At 49.9% G+C, this 25,487-nt stretch overlaps 1 protein-coding gene across 1 annotated transcript in view; it reads right to left on the bottom strand.

Annotated features, from left to right (window-relative positions):
* LOC119779245 (contactin-associated protein-like 2) overlaps nt 1-25,487 on the bottom strand; it is a 48,532-nt gene that overhangs the window by 17,497 nt on the left and 5,548 nt on the right. The window contains exons 6-17 of the mRNA XM_038278831.1: nt 25,446-25,487; nt 24,865-25,123; nt 24,527-24,676; nt 20,265-20,427; nt 20,059-20,165; nt 13,200-13,319; nt 13,020-13,135; nt 11,963-12,047; nt 11,145-11,301; nt 10,640-10,767; nt 9,386-9,556; nt 1,444-1,662 (exon numbers count right to left, since the gene is read on the bottom strand). The exon at nt 25,446-25,487 is cut by the window's right edge and continues 102 nt beyond it. Of these exons, the coding sequence (XP_038134759.1) occupies nt 1,444-1,662; nt 9,386-9,556; nt 10,640-10,767; nt 11,145-11,301; nt 11,963-12,047; nt 13,020-13,135; nt 13,200-13,319; nt 20,059-20,165; nt 20,265-20,427; nt 24,527-24,676; nt 24,865-25,123; nt 25,446-25,487 (1,717 nt within the window). The remainder of the gene's footprint in view (nt 1-1,443; nt 1,663-9,385; nt 9,557-10,639; nt 10,768-11,144; nt 11,302-11,962; nt 12,048-13,019; nt 13,136-13,199; nt 13,320-20,058; nt 20,166-20,264; nt 20,428-24,526; nt 24,677-24,864; nt 25,124-25,445) is intronic.

The raw sequence follows: 25,487 nt of genomic DNA, 5'->3' as shown, positions 1-25,487 counted from the left end.
CCCCCCACTCCACGTGATGCTAAGGAGGCGTGTCCTCCATGACAGGCTGAACACATCCAGAGCTCTATGGTAGTCAGAGAGGATCTGTCCACCGCATGAAACCACCCGCTGACTTTTGTGACGACCTCAGTGACTCCAGTCTGGGAGAGGGATGAATCTGGCCCCGAGGTCCCTGGCTTTTTTTGTCTGCTGGGTTGATTAGACCCTTAAAGTTCTCCTTCCAATGTCCTCCCAGTAAAACCAGTGTGTCTCCAGAGGCGCCGGACAAAAGGCCAGTCTTTCTCCGTGGTCTCTCTAAACTCTGCCTCTGTCCTCTGCGCTTGCCCAGCCAGCGGGATGCTGGGCCCCATGATGCCTGCTTGTCATCTCAGGAGTCCCTTAATAGGACAGTTTTTTCCCACCTGGACAGCTTTCAGTCTCTGCTGGTGTCCACCGTCTGACAACGTCAGACTTTACAGCCGCAGCTACGGCCAGCCGGCCTGGTGGTTGGGTTCTTCCTTGTGGCACCCTGTCGGGGTGAGCCCCCCCCCCCCACCCGCATAATGCTGGAGAGTATTGGTGTGAGCAAAGATCACTACTGCCTTTGAAGACCTTCTGTCAATGATAAGTACAAATGGTGAACCTGACGGTTCGTTTAAGAAGTTATTAACACATTTAGATAGCAATAAGCAGTGTTGGGCAAGTTACTTTGAAAAATTAGTTACTAGTTACTTCTCCCAAAAAGTAACTGAGTTACTAACTGAGTTACTCCACAATAAGAGTAACTATTGCGTTACTTTTGCGTTTCTCGCCCCCGTAACCCTCCCCACCCAGCCCCCACCTTCTAGCCGTGTGTTTCCAAAGCCAGCTGAATAGAGCGGACGACAAAGACAAGAACCTGCAGAGAGTTTAGCATTTATTGCAACTCAACGTAAATTACATCGGGGGGGAACGCTATCTGACGGACCTATAAACCCTGTCAGATAGCGTTCCCCCTGCTTAACATGGGGGGAACGCTCTCTGATGCGGTGTAAATATCATCAGGCTGCATTACCTCCGTTCAGAAATTAATAACTGGGGATGTCTAATTCTGAAATCCTGTGTGTTTGGGTTGTTATAGATACTGCAACATCTATCAATCCATCTATCTATCTATCATCTATCTATCTAGATCTATACTCTGTGTGTGACATAAAATATGGATCTCCATCCCTGCCACAAAGGCCATCAAATAATGTTTAAAATTAAAAATACAGTAGTCCTATCATGAAAAAAGGTTCATTGTGCGACCTGAGTAACGCGCAGTAACGGGGTGTCTGCAATGATAATTGCAACTAGTTACAGTCAAAGTAATTAGTTAGATTACTCGTTACCTAAACAAGGTAACGGCGTTACTTTCAACGCTGTTAGTCCCATCACTGGCAATATGTGAAACCTTTGTGACCAAAAGCGGTAAGTTCTTACCAACGTATAGATCAGTGTAGACCTCCAGCTGAGTGTGTCCCAGCGCCGGCGTTGCTTTGACCTCTCTGTACTGACCGTCCAGTTGGAGCACAGCTTCTTTGATGTTCTTCTCAGCCTCCACACGGTGCCACTGGTCATCATTCAGAGGGTTTGGTGAATGGACCGTCAGCTCCATTTGCTTTCCCCCAAACTCAAAGGATAATACCAGCATTGAGCTTCCTGTGATTACAAAGCATCATTAGCTTTTCCATCTGCCGGCGTCTTAATAGTGTTTATTAAAAGATAACTCTAAAATATGGAACTTTTAGCACTGATAGCAAATGTTTAATCCTTAAAGCATTTTTGTTCACAAACATAAAATGAAACACTGCCAAAGACATTTGAGGCTAACAGATAATATGGGAGCAGCTGGCCTTCCATCTCTATTAACTTTAATGATGCTGTTTGAATCTGGAAGTCGACGTTTTAATCAACTGCAGCCTGAGTGGGAAACTGCAATAATAGACCAAAAGCACTTCCTTTAATTCAGGCTACAATCCAACTTTTTCTCTGCAGCATTAGGATCAGGGTTTCTACTGCGACGCACCTAAAAGACCAGGGTTTCTACTGCGACGCCCCTAAAAGATCAGGGTTTCTACTGCCACGCCCCTAAAAGATCAGGGTTTCTACTGCCACGCCCCTAAAGGATCAGGGTTTCTACTGCCACGCCCCTAAAGGATCAGGGTTTCTACTGCGACGCCCCTAAAAGATCAGGGTTTCTACTGCCACGCCCCTAAAAGATCAGGGTTTCTACTGCCACGCCCCTAAAAGATCAGGGTTTCTACTACCACGCCCTAAAGGACCAGGGTGTCTACTGCGACGCCCCTAAAAGACCAGGGTTTCTACTGCCACACCCTAAAGGATCAGGGTTTCTACTGCGACGCCCCTAAAAGACCAGGGTTTCTACTGCCACACCCTAAAGGACCAGGGTTTCTACTGCGACGCCCCTAAAAGACCAGGGTTTCTACTGCCACACCCTAAAGGACCAGGGTTTCTACTGCGACGCCCCTAAAAGACCAGGGTTTCTACTGCCACACCCTAAAGGATCAGGGTTTCTACTGCGACGCCCCTAAAAGACCAGGGTTTCTACTGCCACACCCTAAAGGACCAGGGTTTCTACTGCGACGCCCCTAAAAGACCAGGGTTTCTACTACCACACCCTAAAGGATCAGGGTTTCTACTGCGACGCCCCTAAAAGACCAGGGTTTCTACTGCCACACCCTAAAGGACCAGGGTTTCTACTGCCACACCCTAAAAGACCAGGGTTTCTACTACCACACCCTAAAGGACCAGGGTTTCTACTGCGACGCCCCTAAAAGACCAGGGTTTCTACTGCCACGCCCCTAAAAGATCAGGGTTTCTACTGCCACACCCTAAAGGATCAGGGTTTCTACTGCGACGCCCCTAAAAGACCAGGGTTTCTACTACCACGCCCTAAAGGACCAGGGTTTCTACTGCGACGCCCCTAAAAGACCAGGGTTTCTACTGCCACACCCTAAAGGATCAGGGTTTCTACTGCGACGCCCCTAAAAGATCAGGGTTTCTACTGCGACGCCCCTAAAGGATCAGGGTTTCTACTGCCACACCCTAAAGGATCAGGGTTTCTACTGCAACGCCCCTAAAAGACCAGGGTTTCTACTGCCACGCCCCTAAAGGATCAGGGTTTCTACTGCGACGCCCCTAAAAGATCAGGGTTTCTACTGCCACGCCCCTAAAAGATCAGGGTTTCTACTGCCACACCCTAAAAGATCAGGGTTTCTACTGCGACGCCCCTAAAGCATGAGGGTTTCTACTGCCACACCCTAAAGGATCAGGGTTTCTACTGCGACGCCCCTAAAAGATCAGGGTTTCTACTGCCACGCCCCTAAAGGATCAGGGTTTCTACTGCGACGCCCCTAAAAGATCAGGGTTTCTACTGCCACGCCCCTAAAAGATCAGGGTTTCTACTGCGACGCCCCTAAAGGATCAGGGTTTCTACTGCGACGCCCCTAAAGGATCAGGGTTTCTACTGCCACACCCTAAAGGATCAGGGTTTCTACTGCAACGCCCCTAAAAGACCAGGGTTTCTACTGCCACGCCCCTAAAGGATCAGGGTTTCTACTGCGACGCCCCTAAAAGATCAGGGTTTCTACTGCGACGCCCCTAAAAGATCAGGGTTTCTACTGCGACGCCCCTAAAGGATCAGGGTTTCTACTGCCACACCCTAAAGGATCAGGGTTTCTACTGCAACGCCCCTAAAAGACCAGGGTTTCTACTGCCACGCCCCTAAAGGATCAGGGTTTCTACTGCGACGCCCCTAAAAGATCAGGGTTTCTACTGCCACGCCCCTAAAAGATCAGGGTTTCTACTGCCACACCCTAAAAGATCAGGGTTTCTACTGCGACGCCCCTAAAGGATCAGGGTTTCTACTGCCACACCCTAAAGGATCAGGGTTTCTACTGCGACGCCCCTAAAAGACCAGGGTTTCTACTGCCACGCCCCTAAAGGATCAGGGTTTCTACTGCGACGCCCCTAAAAGATCAGGGTTTCTACTGCCACGCCCCTAAAAGATCAGGGTTTCTACTGCCACACCCTAAAGGATCAGGGTTTCTACTGCGACGCCCCTAAAAGATCAGGGTTTCTACTGCGACGCCCCTAAAGGATCAGGGTTTCTACTGCGACGCCCCTAAAAGATCAGGGTTTCTACTGCCACGCCCCTAAAAGATCAGGGTTTCTACTGCCACGCCCCTAAAGGACCAGGGTTTCTACTGCGACGCCCCTAAAAGACCAGGGTTTCTACTGCCACACCCTAAAGGATCAGGGTTTCTACTGCGACGCCCCTAAAGGATCAGGGTTTCTACTGCGACGCCCCTAAAAGATCAGGGTTTCTACTGCCACACCCTAAAGGATCAGGGTTTCTACTGCCACGCCCCTAAAAGATCAGGGTTTCTACTGCCACGCCCCTAAAAGATCAGGGTTTCTACTGCCACACCCTAAAGGATCAGGGTTTCTACTGCGACGCCCCTAAAAGATCAGGGTTTCTACTGCGACGCCCCTAAAGGATCAGGGTTTCTACTGCGACGCCCCTAAAAGATCAGGGTTTCTACTGCCACGCCCCTAAAAGATCAGGGTTTCTACTGCCACGCCCCTAAAGGACCAGGGTTTCTACTGCGACGCCCCTAAAAGACCAGGGTTTCTACTGCGACGCCCCTAAAGGATCAGGGTTTCTACTGCGACGCCCCTAAAGGACCAGGGTTTCTACTGCGACGCCCCTAAAAGACCAGGGTTTCTACTGCGACGCCCCTAAAAGACCAGGGTTTCTACTGCGACGCCCCTAAAAGACCAGGGTTTCTACTGCGACGCCCCTAAAAGACCAGGGTTTCTACTGCGACGCCCCTAAAGGACCAGGGTTTCTACTGCCACGCCCCTAAAGGACCAGGGTTTCTACTGCCACGGCCTAAAGGATCAGGGTTTCTACTGCGACGCCCCTAAAGGATCAGGGTTTCTACTGCGACGCCCCTAAAGGATCAGGGTTTCTACTGCCACGCCCTAAAGGATCAGGGTTTCTACTGCAACGCCCCTAAAGGATCAGGGTTTCTACTGCGACGCCCCTAAAAGATCAGGGTTTCTACTGCCACACCCTAAAGGATCAGGGTTTCTACTGCCACGCCCCTAAAGGACCAGGGTTTCTACTGCCACACCCTAAAGGACCACGGTTTCTACTACGTTGCCCCTAAAGGACCAGGGTTTCTACTGCCACGCCCCTAAAGGACCAGGGTTTCTACTGCCACGGCCCTAAAGGACCAGGGTTTTTACTGCCACACCGCTAAAAGACCAGGGTTTCTACTGCGACGCCCCTAAAGGACCAGGGTTTCTACTGCCACGCACCTAAAGGACCAGGGTTTCTACTGCCATGCCGCTAAAAGACCAGGGTTTCTACTGCGACGCCCCTAAAGGACCAGGGTTTCTAATGCCACACCCTAAAGGACCGGGGTTTCTACTGCGACGCCCCTAAAGGACCAGGGTTTCTACTGCAACACCCTAAAGGACCGGGGTTTCTACTGCGACGCCCCTAAAGGACCAGGGTTTCTACTGCCACGGCCTCAAAGGACCAGGGTTTCTACTGCCACGCCCCTAAAGGACCAGGGTTTCTACTGCCACGCCCCTAAAGGACCAGGGTTTCTACTGCCACGCCCCTAAAGGACCAGGGTTTCTACTGCCACGCCCCTAAAGGACCAGGGTTTCTACTGCCACGCCCCTAAAGGACCAGGGTTTCTACTTCCACGCCCCTAAAGGACCAGGGTTTCTACTGCCACGGCCTTAAAGGACCAGGGTTTCTACTGCGACGCCCCTAAAGGACCAGGGTTTCTACTGCCACGCCCCTAAAGGACCAGGGTTTCTACTGCGACGCCCCTAAAGGACCAGGGTTTCTACTGCCACGCCCCTAAAGGACCAGGGTTTCTACTGCCACGCCTCTAAAGGACCAAGGCTTCTACTGCCACGGCCTTAAAGGACCAAGGTTTCTACTGCCACGCTCCTAAAAGATCAGGGTTTCTACTGCCACACCCTTAAAGGACCAGGGTTTCTACTGCCACGCCCCTAAAGGATCAGGGTTTCTACTGCAATGGCCTTAAAGGACCAGGGTTTCTACTGCCACCCCCCTTAAGGATCAGGGTTTCTACTACGTCGCCCCTAAAGGATCAGGGTTTCTACTGCCACGCCCCTAAAGGACCAGGGTTTCTACTGCCACGCCCCTAAAGGACCAGGGTTTCTACTGCCACGCCCCTAAAGGACCAGGGTTTCTACTGCCACGCCCCTTAAGGATCAGGGTTTCTACTACGTCGCCCCTAAAGGACCAGGGTTTCTACTGCCACGCCCCTAAAGGACCAGGGTTTCTACTGCGACGCCCCTAAAGGACCAGGGTTTCTACTGCCACGCCCCTAAAGGACCAGGGTTTCTACTGCCACGCCCCTAAAGGACCAAGGCTTCTACTGCCACGGCCTTAAAGGACCAAGGTTTCTACTGCCACGCTCCTAAAAGATCAGGGTTTCTACTGCCACACCCTTAAAGGACCACGGTTTCTACTGCCACGCCCGTAAAGGACCAGGGTTTCTACTGCCACGCTCCTAAAAGATCAGCGTTTCTACTGCCACACCCTTAAAGGACCACGGTTTCTACTGCCACGCCCGTAAAGGACCAGGGTTTCTACTGCCACGCTCCTAAAAGATCAGCGTTTCTACTGCCACACCCTTAAAGGACCAGGGTTTCTACTGCCACGCCCCTAAAGGATCAGGGTTTCTACTGCAATGGCCTTAAAGGACCAGGGTTTCTACTGCCACGCCCCTTAAGGATCAGGGTTTCTACTACGTCACCCCTAAAGGACCAGGGTTTCTACTGCCACGCCACTAAAGGACCAGGGTTTCTACTGCCACGCCCCTAAAGGACCAGGGTTTCTACTGCCACGCCCCTAAAGGACCAGGGTTTCTACTGCCACGCCCCTAAAGGACCAGGGTTTCTACTGCCACGCCCCTAAAGGACCACGGTTTCTACTGCCACGCCCCTAAAGGACCAGGGTTTCTACTGCCACGCCCCTAAAGGATCAGGGTTTCTACTGCGAACCACCTTAAAGGACCAGGGTTTCTACTGCGAACCACCTTAAAGGAGTGCAAAAGCTTAGTTTATTCCCCTTCACAGGTTGATGATTTTGTTGATGGGGTTGCTAGTTCTCTGCGTACTGCCTTAGACAACGCAGCTCCTTTGAAAATGAAAACCATTAAAAATAGAAAGCTTGCTCCTTGGTTTAATGCAGAGCTGCGTACTTTGAAGCAAAATGCTAGGAAACTGGAGAGAAAATATCGCTCCACAGGCCTGCGGGAGTCCTTCCTAGTCTGGAAAAATAGTTTCCTGCTGTATAAGAGGACCCTTTGTAAAGCAAGAGCAGCATACTTCTCCTCATTAATAGAGGAGAATGAGAATAATCCTAGATTTCTTTTTAATCCAGTTGCCAAACTCACCCAGAGCCATAGCTCTGTTGAACCGTCCATTCCACCTGCTCTTAGCAGCAATGATTTTATGGGATTCTTTATAAATAAGATTGATCTTATTAAAAATAAGATCATAAGCACTCCTCTATCCGCGATTGTACCTGAGGTAGTCATGGAATCTGAACCGGGTTTAGACTGCTTTGATCCAGTTGAACTGTCTGAATTAGCAAAATTATTGTCTTCATCTAAGCCTTCAACTTGGATGTTAGATTCAGTTCCAACCAGGTTATTTAAGGAGGTATTCCCTTTGATCTCCTCCTCCATTTTAGATGTGATTAATCTATCTCTGTTACAGGGATATGTACCTAAAGCTTTTAAGGTTGCTGGAATTAAACCTCTGCTTAAGAAACCGTCTCTTGACCCAGATGACTTGGTCAATTATAGACCTATATCCAATCTTCCTTTCTGATCTAAAATTCTTGAGAAAGTAGTTTCCAAACAAGTGTGCGATCACTTCCACCATAATGAACTTTTTGAAGAGTTTCAGTCTGGCTTTAGAGCTCATCATAGCACTGAAACAGCTCTGGTGAAAGTCACTAATGATATTCTCATGGCCTCAGATAATGGACTTGTATCTGTGCTCGTCCTGTTGGATCTTAGTGCTGCATTTGATACAGTTGACCATAATATTCTTTTAGAAAGACTTGAATATTTTGTTGGAATTAAAGGAACAGCACTAGACTGGTTTAAATCTGATCTATCTGATCGATTTCAGTTTGTTCATGTTAATGATAGATCTTCCACATGCTCAAAGGTTACCTGTGGAGTACCACAGGGATCAGTGCTAGGACCAATTCTCTTTACTTTATACATGCTCCCAATCGGTAGAATTATTAGACAGCATGGGATTAATTTCCACTGTTATGCTGATGATACCCAGCTATATCTGTCTATAAATCCAGATGAAGCTAACCCATTACATAGATTACAGGCATGTCTGAAGACATAAAAACCTGGATGACTCTTAACTTTCTGCTTCTGAATGCAGACAAAACAGAAGTTATAGTCTTTGGACCAGAGTCTCTGAAAAAGAAGCTGATTAGCCAGTCACTTCATTTAGATGGGATTAAACTGATTTCAGATAATAAGGTAAAAAATCTTGGTGTTATTTTTGATCAGGACCTGTCATTTAAATCCCAGATCAAAGAGGTTTCTAGAATTTCCTTCTTTCATCTGAGGAACATTGCAAAAATTAGAAATCTCCTGTCCAGGGGTGATGCTGAGAGACTAGTCCACGCATTTGTTACTTGAAGGCTGGACTATTGTAATTCTTTACTATCAGGAAGTCCACAAACTGTAGTTAAAAGCCTTCAGCTGATCCAAAATGCTGCAGCCAGAGTTCTGATGGAAATGAAAAAGAGAGATCATATCTCTCCTATCCTGGCTTCTCTTCATTGGCTTCCTGTTAAATCCAGAATAGAATTTAAAATCCTCCTTCTCACATATAAAGCCTTAAATGGCCAAGCTCCATCTGATATCAGAGATCTGATTGTTCCTTATGTTCCTAACAGAGCACTTCGCTCTCAATCTGCAGGTTTACTAGTGGTTCCTAGAATTTCTAAAAGTAGAATGGGAGGCAGATCTTTTAGTTCTCAGGCTCCTCTCCTGTGGAACCAACTACCAGTTTTTAGTCCGTGAGGCAGACACCCTGTCTACTTTAAGGCTAGGCTTAAAACTTTCCTTTTTGATAAGGCTTCTAGTTAGAGTGGCTCAGGTGTTGTGAATTTGGCGCTATAGAAATAAACTGAATAGAATTGAATTGAAAGGACCAGTCTCTCTACTGTGACGGCGCTACTTTAGACGCCCTAAAGTTGCCCACTGATGTAGATGGTTGATAGTATTTTCTAGATCCACATTCAGAAACATGCTGAGACACAAACCTCTGATTTCAATATGAAGGAAGTTTTCTGCTCCTAGATTCTCCAGGAGGACTCCATGACTGGAGGAGGTCTTAAAGTAGAAGGAGATGTCGGTGCTGCTTTCACTTCGAAAGGACTTGAAGTGCAGCGAGGAGGCGGGGCTGGTGAAGGAGGCAGCATTCCAGAAGTTGCCTTCAGAAAACACAGCAGTAAAAAGTTGGGCTTCAGTCACTGTACTGCAGTAAGTTCATCTTCCTGCCATGATTGAAGGTCAAACGAAGCCTTTTACGCCCCAATGAGCCTCCAGCTCACTCTGCAGCCTCCATGCTGGATCAGAACAGGCTTCCCTCATCCTGCAGAGTCCTGCACCTTTCCAAAAGTTAAGACTTTTCAAGGACATTCCATGTTTGTTACATTTCCTAAAGATCAGGGGGAGAATAACGCAGTGTTACAGAGTCAGTAATGAAACCGACTGAGAGGAATGACGGAGCGGCGTCATGCCGTCCAGCTGATTCTAGTTTCTGTGACGTTAAAGCTGTTGTTTAGGTTCTAGATCAGGATCCTTTTTCTATTCACAGCCTGATCCTGCAGGTGCAGTGGAGGATGTTCCTGCCAGTCACGTCCGTCTACAGCAGTGGTCCCGCCTCCTGCCCTGCAGGATTCAGGTGTGTGAGCGTGCAGACGCTGCGAGCATCAGGGACAGTGGCAGCTCCAGCCTGGATGAGACGCTTTGTTCGGCAGAAGCTCCTCTCTGGTAGGAGCCGTTAAATCTGATGATGCAGCAGTTTGGTAAATATTATTATTCTATCTGACTTCCTGTCAATCAAACTGGGTTTTCCATCCAGACCAGGAAGTCTTTATAATCTCATTTTTACATTTCCTCCTGCTGATAAAACTCGTTTAAAGTCCAGATTTGTAAAGAGAGAACCAGATAACTTCTGCTTAACAAATATCTACCAAAGATTTGTCATTTTTGTAAATAATCGTCGTGCTTTTTTAGGTTTTAAAAGGAACTAAAAACCTTTGTAAAAAAAAACATTTTCTGACTAAAAAAAGGATAAAAAATATATATATTTGTTATATTTAGATGCAGTTTATCCTGGACATTTAGCAGTTAGCGGAGGGATGCTAACCAGCGTTTGTTGGTATATCTATTTTTCCAAAGACCAGCTGGTCATTTGAACCAGGGTAACCATGGCGACCCCTGACTCAGGCGGTACTGGGAGGCCTGTGTTCATCCTAATCTGGTGGAAATGCGGATTCAGAGAAACTTACGGTCCCCCTGGCATCTGAGAGGCCCAACAGTCAGTTTGGCTTCAGATCCAGCTCTGCTTGCATCACCGACCACGACCTTGCTGACTGGTAAATGCTCCTTATACACCAGCAGGCCTGCGTCCTCCTTCCTGTCACACAAACAGACGGAAACACAAACTAAATGATCTGAAACAAACCATCAGTAACACAGAAAAGAGTGATTAGTTATGATGTAATAAAGCTTTAAAAATAATGACCTCTGACCTTAACCCACAGTGACCAAACAAGCACCTGGAGCTGAATTTGATGCACCGAGTGAAACGATTCCTGAACACATTTATTTTTTAACTGAAACGGCGTCAGTTTACCTGGTTAAGTTTACCTGGTTAAGTTTAGCTGGATATCTGGACACACTCAGCAGGATAATCTCAGATTATTGTGGAGCCATCACCATAATCTGGGGGAGATTAGGCAAGAAGGCCGCAGGAAGCAGGCAATACTGCCCCCTACAGGACGCTGGACTCACCAGCTGCGCAGGTCAGCGTCGCAGTTGCAGTGGTGTTTGGCATCTGTGCAGTTGTTTCCTATTCCACAGGCACACTTCTGTATCCCAGGCCCCGAGCCCCCCCAGTAGAAATGCCGCTTGTTGTCTCGTCCCACCCACCAGGTGAATGGAGCGCCATCTAGGGGTCAAACCAAGAATCAATCATCTGTAGAGTCAGAACCAAACAAGAAGCAGCTCTGCCTGAATAAATAAACCGTCTAAAAGATTACCAAGAATAAAAACAGATTTAAACACTTTATTACTATTTAAAATGATAAAAGACCATAAAATTAAACTGACTAAAAGAAGAAATGAATCTAGAGCAGAAACTAATAATCATGATTAATCAATTAATTAATTTAGAGACGCTAAAGCATGCCTTTAGCTGACAGAGCAGGAATTATTCATCTGTCAGTCGGCTCCATCCAGAACTCACCAAAGTTTTAGTTTCAGCTTAATTTAGTAAATTAAGCATCGGCTATCTGATAATTAATCAATTAATCCAAAAAATGATCAGCAGATTAATCATTTTGCTAAATAATGGTTAGTTGATAATTGAATCCAAATAAAAGGAGGAATTTAAACGATCCAGTTTTTAATATAAAGTGTTTGAATCTAGAAGCGTTTCTGAATCTGATGGAGCCGAAACGTTTCCTCCAGTTAGAGCAGAGAAACTCTGTGATGAAACAACTAAAAATAACGTTTATTAGTTCACTAAAAGTCAGCAGTTATTCCTGAGCTGCACTAAGAGCCTCGTCATCATGGAAGGGAGACGCCATGATGGGGGCAGAACGCCGCACCTGGACCGCCGAGCAGGCGAGACATTCTGCAGGAATACGACACAAACTGCTCACAGCGTTCTGCTCTGCTGGTCAGCGACGCCACCTGGAACACAGGTATGCTTCCGTTAGAACACCTGCAGCGGAGAATGGCAGACCGCCCTCCAACAGGGAGGTCTGCCTGCAGAAGAAAGGGGGTCTGGGGGAACGGGGGGGCCTGTTGGGGTCAGCGGGGGAGCTGGCTCCCTGGTGCAGTCACACCCCCATCCCCGGAACCCTCCCTCTGCCTGCTCCATCACACATGTAGGTTTTTGGGGAGGGGGTCGCTACTGGAGGGCCCCACCTTCTGATGACGCCCCCCCCCCCCCCCCCCCCCCCCCCCCGATTTTATTTTGCATTTTAGACACTTCCATCTACAACATTTTCACAACACAAGGGCAACCGGGGTGGGCTTATTTTATGGGCCTCACCACGGTCGGCTCCCCCCCATCCCCTCTCGCATTTAGACGCTGAGGGTCCTGGGTTGTTGAATGGGGGGGTGCGCTGTCTCCCGGAGGGGGGGTGGGCTGTTCTGGACACCCCCTTTGGTCCTCCCAGTTTTAATGACATCTGAGAGCAACAGGCAACAACACCCCCATGGGAGGGGGCGCAGGGGGGATGGGGAGTAAAGAAAAAAAGAGAATAAAGGATTTATTCCATTAAAAAAAGAAAAGATGTTTTCTGATTGTAAAATAAAATGGAGGCTGTTTAAAGCTTCCGTTTCCTGATTGGTCCACCAATCCTGTCCCTCCTCCCTGTCTGAGGCATCAGCTATCTTTCTTCACCGCTTTCAACTCCTCCCAAAAAATGCTTTTTTTATTTCTCATGTTTTACAAAAACATGTTTCCTGGAAAAGTTCAGAGTTGTGAAAATGTTTTATTAAATGTGCATTTGAGCAAAATGCATCAGAAAAACCTCCATATTCTCCATAACTGATGATATAACATTGAATTCCATTAATAATAAGGACCATAATGGTTCTGGTTACTGGTTCAAACTGGTTCCATGACCCCAGATGGATGATGTGAGCAGCAGATACCTGATCTTCAGTGGCGTTGTAAAGGATCTGAAGCGCCGCTTTCCCGTTCCTCTCTACAGCAGAGACGGACGTCTGAGGAGGCAGGTTGTTCTTCAGCGTGCTCCAAACCGCTGCTTCTGAAACGGGACATGAAACGTGAGACGGAGGACGGGGAGCTCAACCAGCGCTGGACAGACTCACCTGTCATGTCACAGTGGACCCTGAGGGGGGCCATGGGGCCACTGCCATCAGGGTCGATCCAGTAGAGGCCCGAGCTCTTCCCCTGATGCCGGTACTCCTCACAGGACTGCTGATACAGGGCTGGAGAGAGGCAGAGGGTTACCGTGGCAACCGGGACACATGTCCAGGTTAGCACATTCCCATGACAACCGTTAGCTTAGCACATTCCCATGACAACCGTTAGCTTAGCCTGACAGGAAGAGCTTCATGGCTTCCTTCCTTCGCTGCCCCTCAAACTGACCTGCAGCAGACCTGGAATCAACCTGCATTCCTGCTTCAGCTGCTCTACCTTCTCACCTGCCTCAGCTGCTCCTCCTGAGATCGTCTGTTCGCCGCTCACTGACCCTGCCTCAGCGTCAGAGTTTTATTGACGTTTTTGTTCAGCTCTCGAGACATTTCCATTTCCTAAAGTGAAGCAGTGATCAAATGTAAACATTGGGAGCCAGGAGCTATGGGGGGTGGGGGGCGGTTGATGAGGTGATTGGCTGGAGCTGAATGAGGGTCATTGATTGACAGGTGACTCAGGTGAAGCTGGTAAATGAATCTGGTCTCCCAGATTGAATTTATACTAAAGCTTAATTTCCTTTAATAGGGTGGTGCAGTAAAGCTTCTGTCCTTCATTTTTTTCTTCATTTACTTTTATACTTTCAGTAGTTTTAAAAAATGGTGCTTTTACATTTTCACTAGAGTGAAAAGTTGAAGTTGATCCTCTACCTTCAAATAAAGTGCTTTTAAATAGCAGGATTTCTACCTGGATTCTGTAGCATAACCTCTTAAAACCCTTAAATGGGGGAATAATTCAGAATGCATAAAATTCCACCGGTAAAACTTTTACCAGCAGGTGGAGCCATTGCGCACAGATCCAAGCTGACACCAAAAGTTCAAAGCCAGACATCTCTGGAACTGTTAGAGGTCTGAAATGTTCTGCTTGTGTGGCTGACATGATGTGGAACAAATATAATACAATAAAACCTGCTTTTTCTCAAGAATGCCTTTATTACTGCTGTCCACAAAATGACTAGCTGGGCTGCATTTAGCTTTAGCTTCAGTTAGCTGGGCTGCACCAAGCTTTAGCTTCAGTTAGCTGGGCTGCACTTAGCTTCAGTTAGCTGGGCTGCACACCAAAAGTTCAAAGCCAGACATCTCTGGAACTGTTAGAGGTCTGAAATGTTCTGCTTGTGTGGCTGACATGATGTGGAACAAATATAATACAATAAAACCTGCTTTTTCTCAAGAATGCCTTTATTACTGCTGTCCACAAAATGACTAGCTGGGCTGCATTTAGCTTTAGCTTCAGTTAGCTGGGCTGCACCAAGCTTTAGCTTCAGTTAGCTGGGCTGCACTTAGCTTCAGTTAGCTGGGCTGCACTTAGCTTTAGCTTCGGTTAGCTGGGCTGCACTTAGCTTTAGCTTCGGTTAGCTGGGCTGTACTTTGCTTCGGTTAGCTGGGCTGCACTTAGCTTCAGTTAGCTGGGCTGCACTTAGCTTCAGCTTCAGTTAGCTGGGCTGCACTTAGCTTTAGCTTCGGTTAGCTGGGCTGTACTTTGCTTCGGTTAGCTGGGCTGCACTTAGCTTTAGCTTCAGTTAGCTGGGCTGCACTTAGCTTCAGCTTCAGTTAGCTGGGCTGCACTTAGCTTTAGCTTCAGTTAGCTGGGCTGCACTTAGCTTCGGTTAGCTGGGCCGCACTTAGCTTTAGCTTCAGTTAGCTGGGCTGCACTTAGCTTCGGTTAGCTGGGCTGCACTTAGCTTTAGCTTCAGTTAGCTGGGCTGCACTTAGCTTTGGTTAGCTGGGCTGCACTTAGCTTTAGCTTCAGTTAGCTGGGCTGCACCAAGCTTTAGCTTCAGTTAGCTGGGCTGCACTTAGCTTCAGTTACTTGGGCTGCACTTAGCTTTAGCTTCAGTTAGCTGGGCTGCACTTGGCTTCAGTTAGCTGGGCTGCACTTAGCTTTAGCTTCAGTTAGCTGGGCTGCACCAAGCTTTAGCTTCAGTTAGCTGGGCTGCACTTAGCTTCAGTTACTTGGGCTGCACTTAGCTTTAGCTTCAGTTAGCTGGGCTGCACTTAGCTTTAGCTTCGGTTAGCTGGGCTGCACTTAGCTTTAGCTTCGGTTAGCTGGGCTGTACTTTCCTTCGGTTAGCTGGGCTGCACTTAGCTTCAGTTAGCTGGGCTGCACTTAGCTTCAGCTTCAGTTAGCTGGGCTGCACTTAGCTTAAGCTTCGGTTAGCTGGGCTGTACTTTGCTTCGGTTAGCTGGGCTGCACTTAGCTTTAGCTTCAGTTAGCTGGGCTGCACTTGGCTTCAGTTAGCTGGGCTGCACTTAGCTTTAGCTTCAGTTAGCTGGGCTGCACTTAGCTTCGGTTAGCTGGGCCGCACTTAGCTTTAGCTTCAGTTAGCTGGGCTGCACTTAGCTTCGGTTAGCTGGGCTGCACTTAGCTTTAGCTTCAGTTAGCTGGGCTGCACTTGGCTTCAGTTAGCTGGGCTGCACTTAGCTTTAGCTTCAGTTAGCTGGGCTGCACTTAGCTTTGGTTAGCTGGGCTGCACTTAGCTTTAGCTTCAGTTAGCTGGGCTGCACCAAGCTTTAGCTTCAGTTAGCTGGGCTGCACTTAGCTTCAGTTACTTGGGCTGCACTTAGCTTTAGCTTCAGTTAGCTGGGCTGCACTTGGCTTCAGTTAGCTGGGCTGCACTTAGCTTTAGCTTCAGTTAGCTGGGCTGCACCAATCTTTAGCTTCAGTTAGCTGGGCTGCACTTAGCTTCAGTTACTTGGGCTGCACTTAGCTTTAGCTTCAGTTAGCTGGGCTGCACTTGGCTTCAGTTAGCTGGGCTGCACTTAGCTTTAGCTTCAGTTAGCTGGGCTGCACTTGGCTTCAGTTAGCTGGGCTGCACTTAGCTTCGGTTAGCTGGGCTGCACTTAGCTTTAGCTTCAGTTAGCTGGGCTGCAAATAGCTTTAGCTTCAGTTAGCTGGGCTGCACTTAGCTTTAGCTTCGGTTAGCTGGGCTGCACTTAGCTTTAGCTTCGGTTAGCTGGGCTGTACTTTGCTTCGGTTATGGGCTGCACTTAGCTTTAGCTTCAGTTAGCTGGGCTGCACTTGGCTTCAGTTAGCTGGGCTGCACTTAGCTTCGGTTAGCTGGGCTGCACTTAGCTTTAGCTTCAGTTAGCTGGGCTGCAAATAGCTTTAGCTTCAGTTAGCTGGGCTGCACTTAGCTTTAGCTTCAGTTAGCTGGGCTGCACTTAGCTTCAGTTAGCTGGGCTGCACACCAAAAGTTCAAAGCCAGACATCTCTGGAACTGTTAGAGGTCTGAAATGTTCTGCTTGTGTGGCTGACATGATGTGGAACAAATATAATACAATAAAACCTGCTTTTTCTCAAGAATGCCTTTATTACTACTGTCCACAAAATGACTAGCTGGGCTGCACTTAGCTTTAGCTTCAGTTAGCTGGGCTGCACCAAGCTTTAGCTTCAGTTAGCTGGGCTGCACTTAGCTTCAGTTACTTGGGCTGCACTTAGCTTTAGCTTCAGTTAGCTGGGCTGCACTTGGCTTCAGTTAGCTGGGCTGCACTTAGCTTTAGCTTCAGTTAGCTGGGCTGCACCAAGCTTTAGCTTCAGTTAGCTGGGCTGCACTTAGCTTCAGTTACTTGGGCTGCACTTAGCTTTAGCTTCAGTTAGCTGGGCTGCACTTGGCTTCAGTTAGCTGGGCTGCACTTAGCTTTAGCTTCAGTTAGCTGGGCTGCACTTGGCTTCAGTTAGCTGGGCTGCACTTAGCTTCGGTTAGCTGGGCTGCACTTAGCTTTAGCTTCAGTTAGCTGGGCTGCAAATAGCTTTAGCTTCAGTTAGCTGGGCTGCACTTAGCTTTAGCTTCGGTTAGCTGGGCTGCACTTAGCTTTAGCTTCGGTTAGCTGGGCTGTACTTTGCTTCGGTTATGGGCTGCACTTAGCTTTAGCTTCAGTTAGCTGGGCTGCACTTGGCTTCAGTTAGCTGGGCTGCACTTAGCTTCGGTTAGCTGGGCTGCACTTAGCTTTAGCTTCAGTTAGCTGGGCTGCACTTAGCTTCGGTTAGCTGGGCCGCACTTAGCTTTAGCTTCAGTTAGCTGGGCTGCACTTAGCTTCGGTTAGCTGGGCTGCACTTAGCTTTAGCTTCAGTTAGCTGGGCTGCACTTGGCTTCAGTTAGCTGGGCTGCACTTAGCTTTAGCTTCAGTTAGCTGGGCTGCACTTAGCTTTGGTTAGCTGGGCTGCACTTAGCTTTAGCTTCAGTTAGCTGGGCTGCACCAAGCTTTAGCTTCAGTTAGCTGGGCTGCACTTAGCTTCAGTTACTTGGGCTGCACTTAGCTTTAGCTTCAGTTAGCTGGGCTGCACTTGGCTTCAGTTAGCTGGGCTGCACTTAGCTTTAGCTTCAGTTAGCTGGGCTGCACCAAGCTTTAGCTTCAGTTAGCTGGGCTGCACTTAGCTTCAGTTACTTGGGCTGCACTTAGCTTTAGCTTCAGTTAGCTGGGCTGCACTTGGCTTCAGTTAGCTGGGCTGCACTTAGCTTTAGCTTCAGTTAGCTGGGCTGCACTTGGCTTCAGTTAGCTGGGCTGCACTTAGCTTCGGTTAGCTGGGCTGCACTTAGCTTTAGCTTCAGTTAGCTGGGCTGCAAATAGCTTTAGCTTCAGTTAGCTGGGCTGCACTTAGCTTTAGCTTCGGTTAGCTGGGCTGCACTTAGCTTTAGCTTCGGTTAGCTGGGCTGTACTTTGCTTCGGTTATGGGCTGCACTTAGCTTTAGCTTCAGTTAGCTGGGCTGCACTTGGCTTCAGTTAGCTGGGCTGCACTTAGCTTCGGTTAGCTGGGCTGCACTTAGCTTTAGTTAGCTGGGCTGCAAATAGCTTTAGCTTCAGTTAGCTGGGCTGCACTTAGCTTTAGCTTCAGTTAGCTGGGCTGCACTTAGCTTCAGTTAGCTGGGCTGCACACCAAAAGTTCAAAGCCAGACATCTCTGGAACTGTTAGAGGTCTGAAATGTTCTGCTTGTGTGGCTGACATGATGTGGAACAAATATAATACAATAAAACCTGCTTTTTCTCAAGAATGCCTTTATTACTACTGTCCACAAAATGACTAGCTGGGCTGCACTTAGCTTTAGCTTCAGTTAGCTGGGCTGCACCAAGCTTTAGCTTCAGTTAGCTGGGCTGCACTTAGCTTCAGTTAGCTGGGCTGCACTTAGCTTTAGCTTCAGTTAGCTGGGCTGCACTTGGCTTCAGTTAGCTGGGCTGCACTTAGCTTTAGCTTCAGTTAGCTGGGCTGCACTTGGCTTCAGTTAGCTGGGCTGCACTTAGCTTCGGTTAGCTGGGCTGCACTTAGCTTTAGCTGCAGTTAGCTGGGCTGCAAATAGCTTTAGCTTCAGTTAGCTGGGCTGCACTTAGCTTTAGCTTCGGTTAGCTGGGCTGCACTTAGCTTTAGCTTCGGTTAGCTGGGCTGTACTTTGCTTCGGTTATGGGCTGCACTTAGCTTTAGCTTCAGTTAGCTGGGCTGCACTTGGCTTCAGTTTGCTGGGCTGCACTTAGCTTTAGCTTCAGTTAGCTGGGCTGCACTTAGCTTCGGTTAGCTGGGCTGCACTTAGCTTCGGTTAGCTGGGCTGCACTTAGCTTTAGCTTCAGTTAGCTGGGCTGCACTTGGCTTCAGTTAGCTGGGCTGCACTTAGCTTTAGCTTCAGTTAGCTGGGCTGCACTTAGCTTCGGTTAGCTGGGCTGCACTTAGCTTTAGCTTCAGTTAGCTGGGCTGCACTTAGCTTCGGTTAGCTGGGCTGCACTTAGCTTTAGCTTCAGTTAGCTGGGCTGCACTTGGCTTCAGTTAGCTGGGCTGCACTTAGCTTCAGTTAGCTGGGCTGCAAATAGCTTTAGCTTCAGTTAGCTGGGCTGCACTTAGCTTTAGCTTCAGTTAGCTGGGCTGCACTTAGCTTCAGTTAGCTGGGCTGCACTTAGCTTTAGCTTAAGTTAGCTGGGCTGCACTTAGCTTTAGCTTCAGTTAGTTGGGCTGCACTTAGCTTCAGTTAGCTGGGCTGCACTTAGCTTTAGCTTCAGTTAGCTGGGCTGCACTTAGCTTTAGCTTAAGTTAGCTGGGCTGCACTTAGCTTTAGCTTCAGTTAGTTGGGCTGCACTTAGCTTCAGTTAGCTGGGCTGCACTTAGCTTTAGCTTCAGTTAGCTGGGCTGCACTTAGCTTTAGCTTAAGTTAGCTGGGCTGCACTTAGCTTTAGCTTCAGTTAGCTGGGCTGCACTTAGCTTCAGTTAGCTGGGCTGCACTTAGCTTTAGCTTCAGTTAGCTGGGCTGCACTTAGCTTCAGTTAGCTGGGCTGCACTTAGCTTTAGTTTCAGTTAGCTGGACTGCACTTAGCTTCATTGCAGTCAGGAATGTAAAGGTCAGCTGTTTTCCTCAGGACCCCATTTTCTTCTGTTGCCTCACTGCTAATCTGAACATAACTTTTAGGAATAAACTGGATTAGATTATGACATAAACATCATATCCATCATGTGGAAGAGCACTTTTCTCCTGTCTGCAACACCACCGGCTCAGAGAATCGAAGGTTTGATCATAAATATCAATATGTAAAGTTAGGACTTTCTATGAACTCCTAATCCTGCCTGATATCAAATTAAAAATAAAGGCCATGACTCCCTATAAATAAACTTTAAAGCCTGTAAATGAAAGCAGGGTTCACCATTAGAGTTCCTGGCGTAGGCCTGTCTGTCTGAGTGATCAGAGTTTTTATACTGACTCGGTTTATGGTGAGGGAAGCACGGTAGTGGCTCCCTGTGCAGCCGGGGGAAGGCCACTGCCATGGATGGAGGAACACTTACAGGTGTGGCATGTTGCTCCGGTGTAGCCGGTCCCACTGCAGTTACAGCTGAAGGTCTCCCACGTCTGGGAGCATCTCCCACCATGTTCACAGTGGTTGGGCACGCATCTGTCATCACACGGCAGCAGGAAGAAACGTCAACTTTTCCCGCCGTAACGCCGGCTAACAGAGAAAACCAGACGATCGGGTCCTAAAGCGGCTGCATACCTGTCTATGATAGCACACATGTCCAAGCTAACGTTTTCAAAGGTTCCCAGGTGACCTTCCTCCACGGCCCGCAGGTCCACCAGGTGGTCATCAATGTGGATCATCTGGATGCAGCCCTGGAAGGAGCGCTGCAGCGAGCCGCCGTTAGCCGCGGCGAAGAAGCCTGGAGGCAACGGGACGGAGAACACATCATCAGTCAGGGAGGGAACATCCAACAAACGAATATCCAACCGGAACATCCGACCGTCCCACGGAACATCCAACCGTCCTACAGAACATCCAACCGTCCCACAGAACATCCGACCGTCCCACAGAACATCCGACCGTCCCACAGAACATCCGACCGTCCTACGGAACATCGGACCGTCCCACAGAACATCCAACCGTCCCACAGAACATCCGACCGTCCTACGGAACATCCGACCGTCCCACGGAACATCCAACCGTCCTACAGAACATCCAACCGTCCCACAGAACATCCGACCGTCCCACAGAACATCCGACCGTCCCACAGAACATCCGACCGTCCTACGGAACATCGGACCGTCCCACAGAACATCCGACTGTCCCACAGAACATCCGACCGTCCTACGGAACATCCGACCGTCCCACGGAACATCCAACCGTCCTACAGAACATCCAACCGTCCTACAGAACATCCAACCGTCCCACAGAACATCCGACCGTCCCACAGAACATCCGACCGTCCTACGGAACATCGGACCGTCCCACAGAACATCCGACCGTCCCACAGAACATCCGACCGTCCCACAGAACATCCGACCGTCCTACGGAACATCGGACCGTCCCACAGAACATCGGACCGTCCCACAGAACATCCGACCGTCCCACAGAACATCCGACCGTCCTACGGAACATCGGACCGTCCCACAGAACATCCGACCGTCCCACAGAACATCCGACCGTCCCACAGAACATCCGACCGTCCTACGGAACATCGGACCGTCCCACGGAACATCCGACCATCCCACGGAACATCTGACCGTCCCACAGAACATCCGACCGTCCCACAGAACATCCGACCGTCCTACGGAACATCGGACCGTCCCACAGAACATCCAACCGTCCCACGGAACATCTGACCGTCCCACAGAACATCCGACCGTCCCACAGAACATCCAACCGTCCCAGAACATCGTCCGACCATCCCACGGAACATCCGACCATCCCACGGAACATCCCACCGCCCCACTGAACATCCAACCGTCCCAGGGAACATCCCACGGAACATCCGACCGTCCCACAGAACATCCGACCGTCCCACTGAACATCCAACCGTCCCAGGGAACATCCCACGGAACATCCGACCGTCCCACAGAACATCCGACCGTCCCACAGAACATCCGACCGTCCCACGGAACATCCGACCATCCCAGGGAACATCTGACCGTCCCACGGAACATCTGACCGTCCCACGGAACATCTGACCGTCCCACAGAACATCCAACCGTCCCAGGGAACATCCCACGGAACATCCGACCGTCCCACAGAACATCCGACCGTCCCACAGAACATCCGACCGTCCCACGGAACATCCGACCATCCCAGGGAACATCTGACCGTCCCACGGAACATCTGACCGTCCCACGGAACATCCGACCATCCCAGGGAACATCCGACCATCCCACGGAACATCTGACCGTCCCACGGAACATCTGACCGTCCCACAGAACATCCAACCGTCCCACGGAACATCTGACCGTCCCAGGGAACATCCCACGGAACATCCGACCGTCCCACAGAACATCCGACCGTCCCACAGAACATCCGACCGTCCTACGGAACATCGGACCGTCCCACAGAACATCCGACCGTCCCACAGAACATCCGACCGTCCTACGGAACATCGGACCGTCCCACGGAACATCCGACCATCCCACGGAACATCCCACCGTCCCACAGAACATCCAACCGTCCCACGGAACATCTGACCGTCCCACAGAACATCCGACCGTCCCACAGAACATCCAACCGTCCCACGGAACATCTGACCGTCCCACAGAACATCCGACCGTCCCACAGAACATCCGACCGTCCCACAGAACATCCGACCGTCCCACAGAACATCTGACCGTCCCACAGAACATCCGACCATCCCACGGAACATCCGACCATCCCACGGAACATCCCACCGCCCCACTGAACATCCAACCGTCCCAGGGAACATCCCACGGAACATCCGACCGTCCCACAGAACATCCGACCGTCCCACTGAACATCCAACCGTGCCAGGGAACATCCCACGGAACATCCAACCGTCCCACAGAACATCCGACCGTCCCACAGAACATCCGACCGTCCCACGGAACATCCGACCATCCCAGGGAACATCTGACCGTCCCACGGAACATCTGACCGTCCCACGGAACATCTGACCGTCCCACAGAACATCCAACCGTCCCAGGGAACATCCCACGGAACATCCGACCGTCCCACAGAACATCCGACCGTCCCACAGAACATCCGACCGTCCCACGGAACATCCGACCATCCCAGGGAACATCTGACCGTCCCACGGAACATCTGACCGTCCCACGGAACATCCGACCATCCCAGGGAACATCCGACCATCCCACGGAACATCTGACCGTCCCACGGAACATCTGACCGTCCCACAGAACATCCAACCGTCCCACGGAACATCTGACCGTCCCAGGGAACATCCCACGGAACATCCGACCGTCCCACAGAACATCCGACCGTCCCACAGAACATCCGACCGTCCCACAGAACATCTGACCGTCCCACAGAACATCCGACCGTCCCACGGAACATCCGACCGTCCCACGGAACATCCGACCATCCCAGGGAACATCCGACCATCCCACGGAACATCTGACCGTCCCACGGAACATCTGACCGTCCCACAGAACATCCAACCGTCCCACGGAACATCTGACCGTCCCAGGGAACATCCCACGGAACATCCGACCGTCCCACAGAACATCCGACCGTCCCACAGAACATCCAACCGTCCCACAGAACATCTGACCGTCCCACAGAACATCCGACCGTCCCACGGAACATCCGACCATCCCACGGAACATCCCACCGCCCCACTGAACATCCAACCGTCCCACGGAACATCTGACCGTCCCACAGAACATCCGACCGTCCCACGGAACATCTGACCGTCCCACGGAACATCTGACCGTCCCACAGAACATCCAACCGTCCCACGGAACATCTGACCGTCCCAGGGAACATCCCACGGAACATCCGACCGTCCCACAGAACATCCGACCGTCCCACAGAACATCCGACCGTCCCACGGAACATCCGACCGTCCCACGGAACATCCCACCGTCCCACTGAACATCCAACCGTCCCACGGAACATCTGACCGTCCCACAGAACATCCGACCGTCCCACAGAACATGCGACCGTCCCACAGAACATCCGACCGTCCCACGGAACATCCGACCATCCCACGGAACATCCCACCGTCCCAGGGAACATCCCACGGAACATCCGACCGTCCCACAGAACATCCGACCGTCCCACAGAACATCCAACCGTCCCACGGAACATCCGACCATCCCACGGAACATCCCACCGTCCCACTGAACATCCAACCGTCCCACGGAACATCTGACCGTCCCACAGAACATCCGACCGTCCCACGGAACATCTGACCGTCCCACAGAACATCCGACCGTCCCACGGAACATCTGACCGTCCCACAGAACATCCGACCGTCCCACGGAACATCTGACCGTCCCACAGAACATCCGACCGTCCCACGGAACATCCGACCATCCCACGGAACATCCCACCGTCCCACTGAACATCCAACCGTCCCACGGAACATCTGACCGTCCCACAGAACATCCGACCGTCCCACGGAACATCCGACATTGAAGAGCTTTTTAACCTCATCCTGAAGACAAGCTTTAGATTAAATTCTGCATCTTATTATTAGAAGAAGCTGCAAACTATTTTTAGGTCGTTTTTGTTGGTGACTGAAAATGTTTCATCCTTGTTCTTCAGTCTATGTTCTATAGATCTGCACTAAGCTTCTAACTGCTCATCACAGTTCATCTGGAGGTTTCTTCCTGTTAAAGGGGAGTTTCTGCTGAGCGTGAGGGATTGCTGTGAGCCAACCACACGTAGGATTGGAAGCAATCAGCTGGTTTTCCTGAGAAAAGTTAAACCTTTAATCTGACTGGATGATCTGGTTGGTCTGGATCTAGAGACTGACCCAGGATGACTATAGAAATAAGGAGAAGAGAATCCATCACCTCCAAAGTAGTAGGTTCCTCCGGTCTTGATCTGGGCAGGAATGGCCGTCCTCACGGTGGACGCCTCGTCCCCATCCACTGTCAGCATGGCGTAGTTGTCCAGAGCGTTCAAATGGACGCTGTGCCATTGGCCGTCGTTCAGACCTAAACCTTCAGAAGAAAAAGACTTTTCACCATCAGAACCAAAAACAAAGGTCTCAATCAAAACCAGTCCTGCAAAGGATTATGGGGAATATTTCTGGCTCTGTGTGGCTTTATCATCAAATAAAGAAGGATGCTGGTTTCCATGGTGACTGGAGGGGTCCCTGTCCTCGCTGCTCCAGGAAAGGTGGACTCACCTGATGAAATGTCCACCCTGGTGCTCCTCTTCTGGGTCACGTTTATGTAGACCGTCACCTTGCCCTCCATCAGCCCCAGCTCCAGCCACCCCTCGGCCAGCTGGGTGAACATCAGCACCCCGTTGGGGTTCCACGTCCTGAAGGACAGGCTAACTGAGAGCGTGTCGCTGTCCCTCTGACCCGGCAGCCGCAGGAAGGACGACCAATTAAAGTAGACGGGGAAGTAGGTGGACTCGGCACAGGTGAACGTCAGGTTCCGCTGCAGAGGAACACCACACACTCTTTAAAGGCTGTGATCTCTGTCACTATTATTTCCTGGGTGTCTGGCAGGTGACGGCGGGTTAGCTGACATCCGCCGTCCCCCAGCTAAAGCTAACGCCACTACAGGAAGTGCTCCAGATTCTGAGCTCAGACTTTAGGTCTGGATCCTGTCAGTCCAAACAAGAATGATTAAAAACCACCATCTTCTCTCTCTCTGCTGTAAGAGGTCCAACGTTCAACATGAACCACAGAAGAAGAAGAAGAAGAAGAAGAAGAAGAAGAAGAAGAAGAAGAAGAAGAAGAAGAAGAAGAACTCTTACGAAGCTGGAGGTGTCCACCTTCCTCCTGCGCACCAGGCTGGT

Source organism: Cyprinodon tularosa, unplaced genomic scaffold (assembly GCF_016077235.1).
Source record: "Cyprinodon tularosa strain WSP-4 unplaced genomic scaffold, ASM1607723v1 ctg1443, whole genome shotgun sequence".
Lineage (NCBI taxonomy): Eukaryota > Metazoa > Chordata > Actinopteri > Cyprinodontiformes > Cyprinodontidae > Cyprinodon > Cyprinodon tularosa.
Note: the sequence above shows the minus strand (reverse complement) of the source record. Positions and strands in the feature narration are given on the sequence as shown.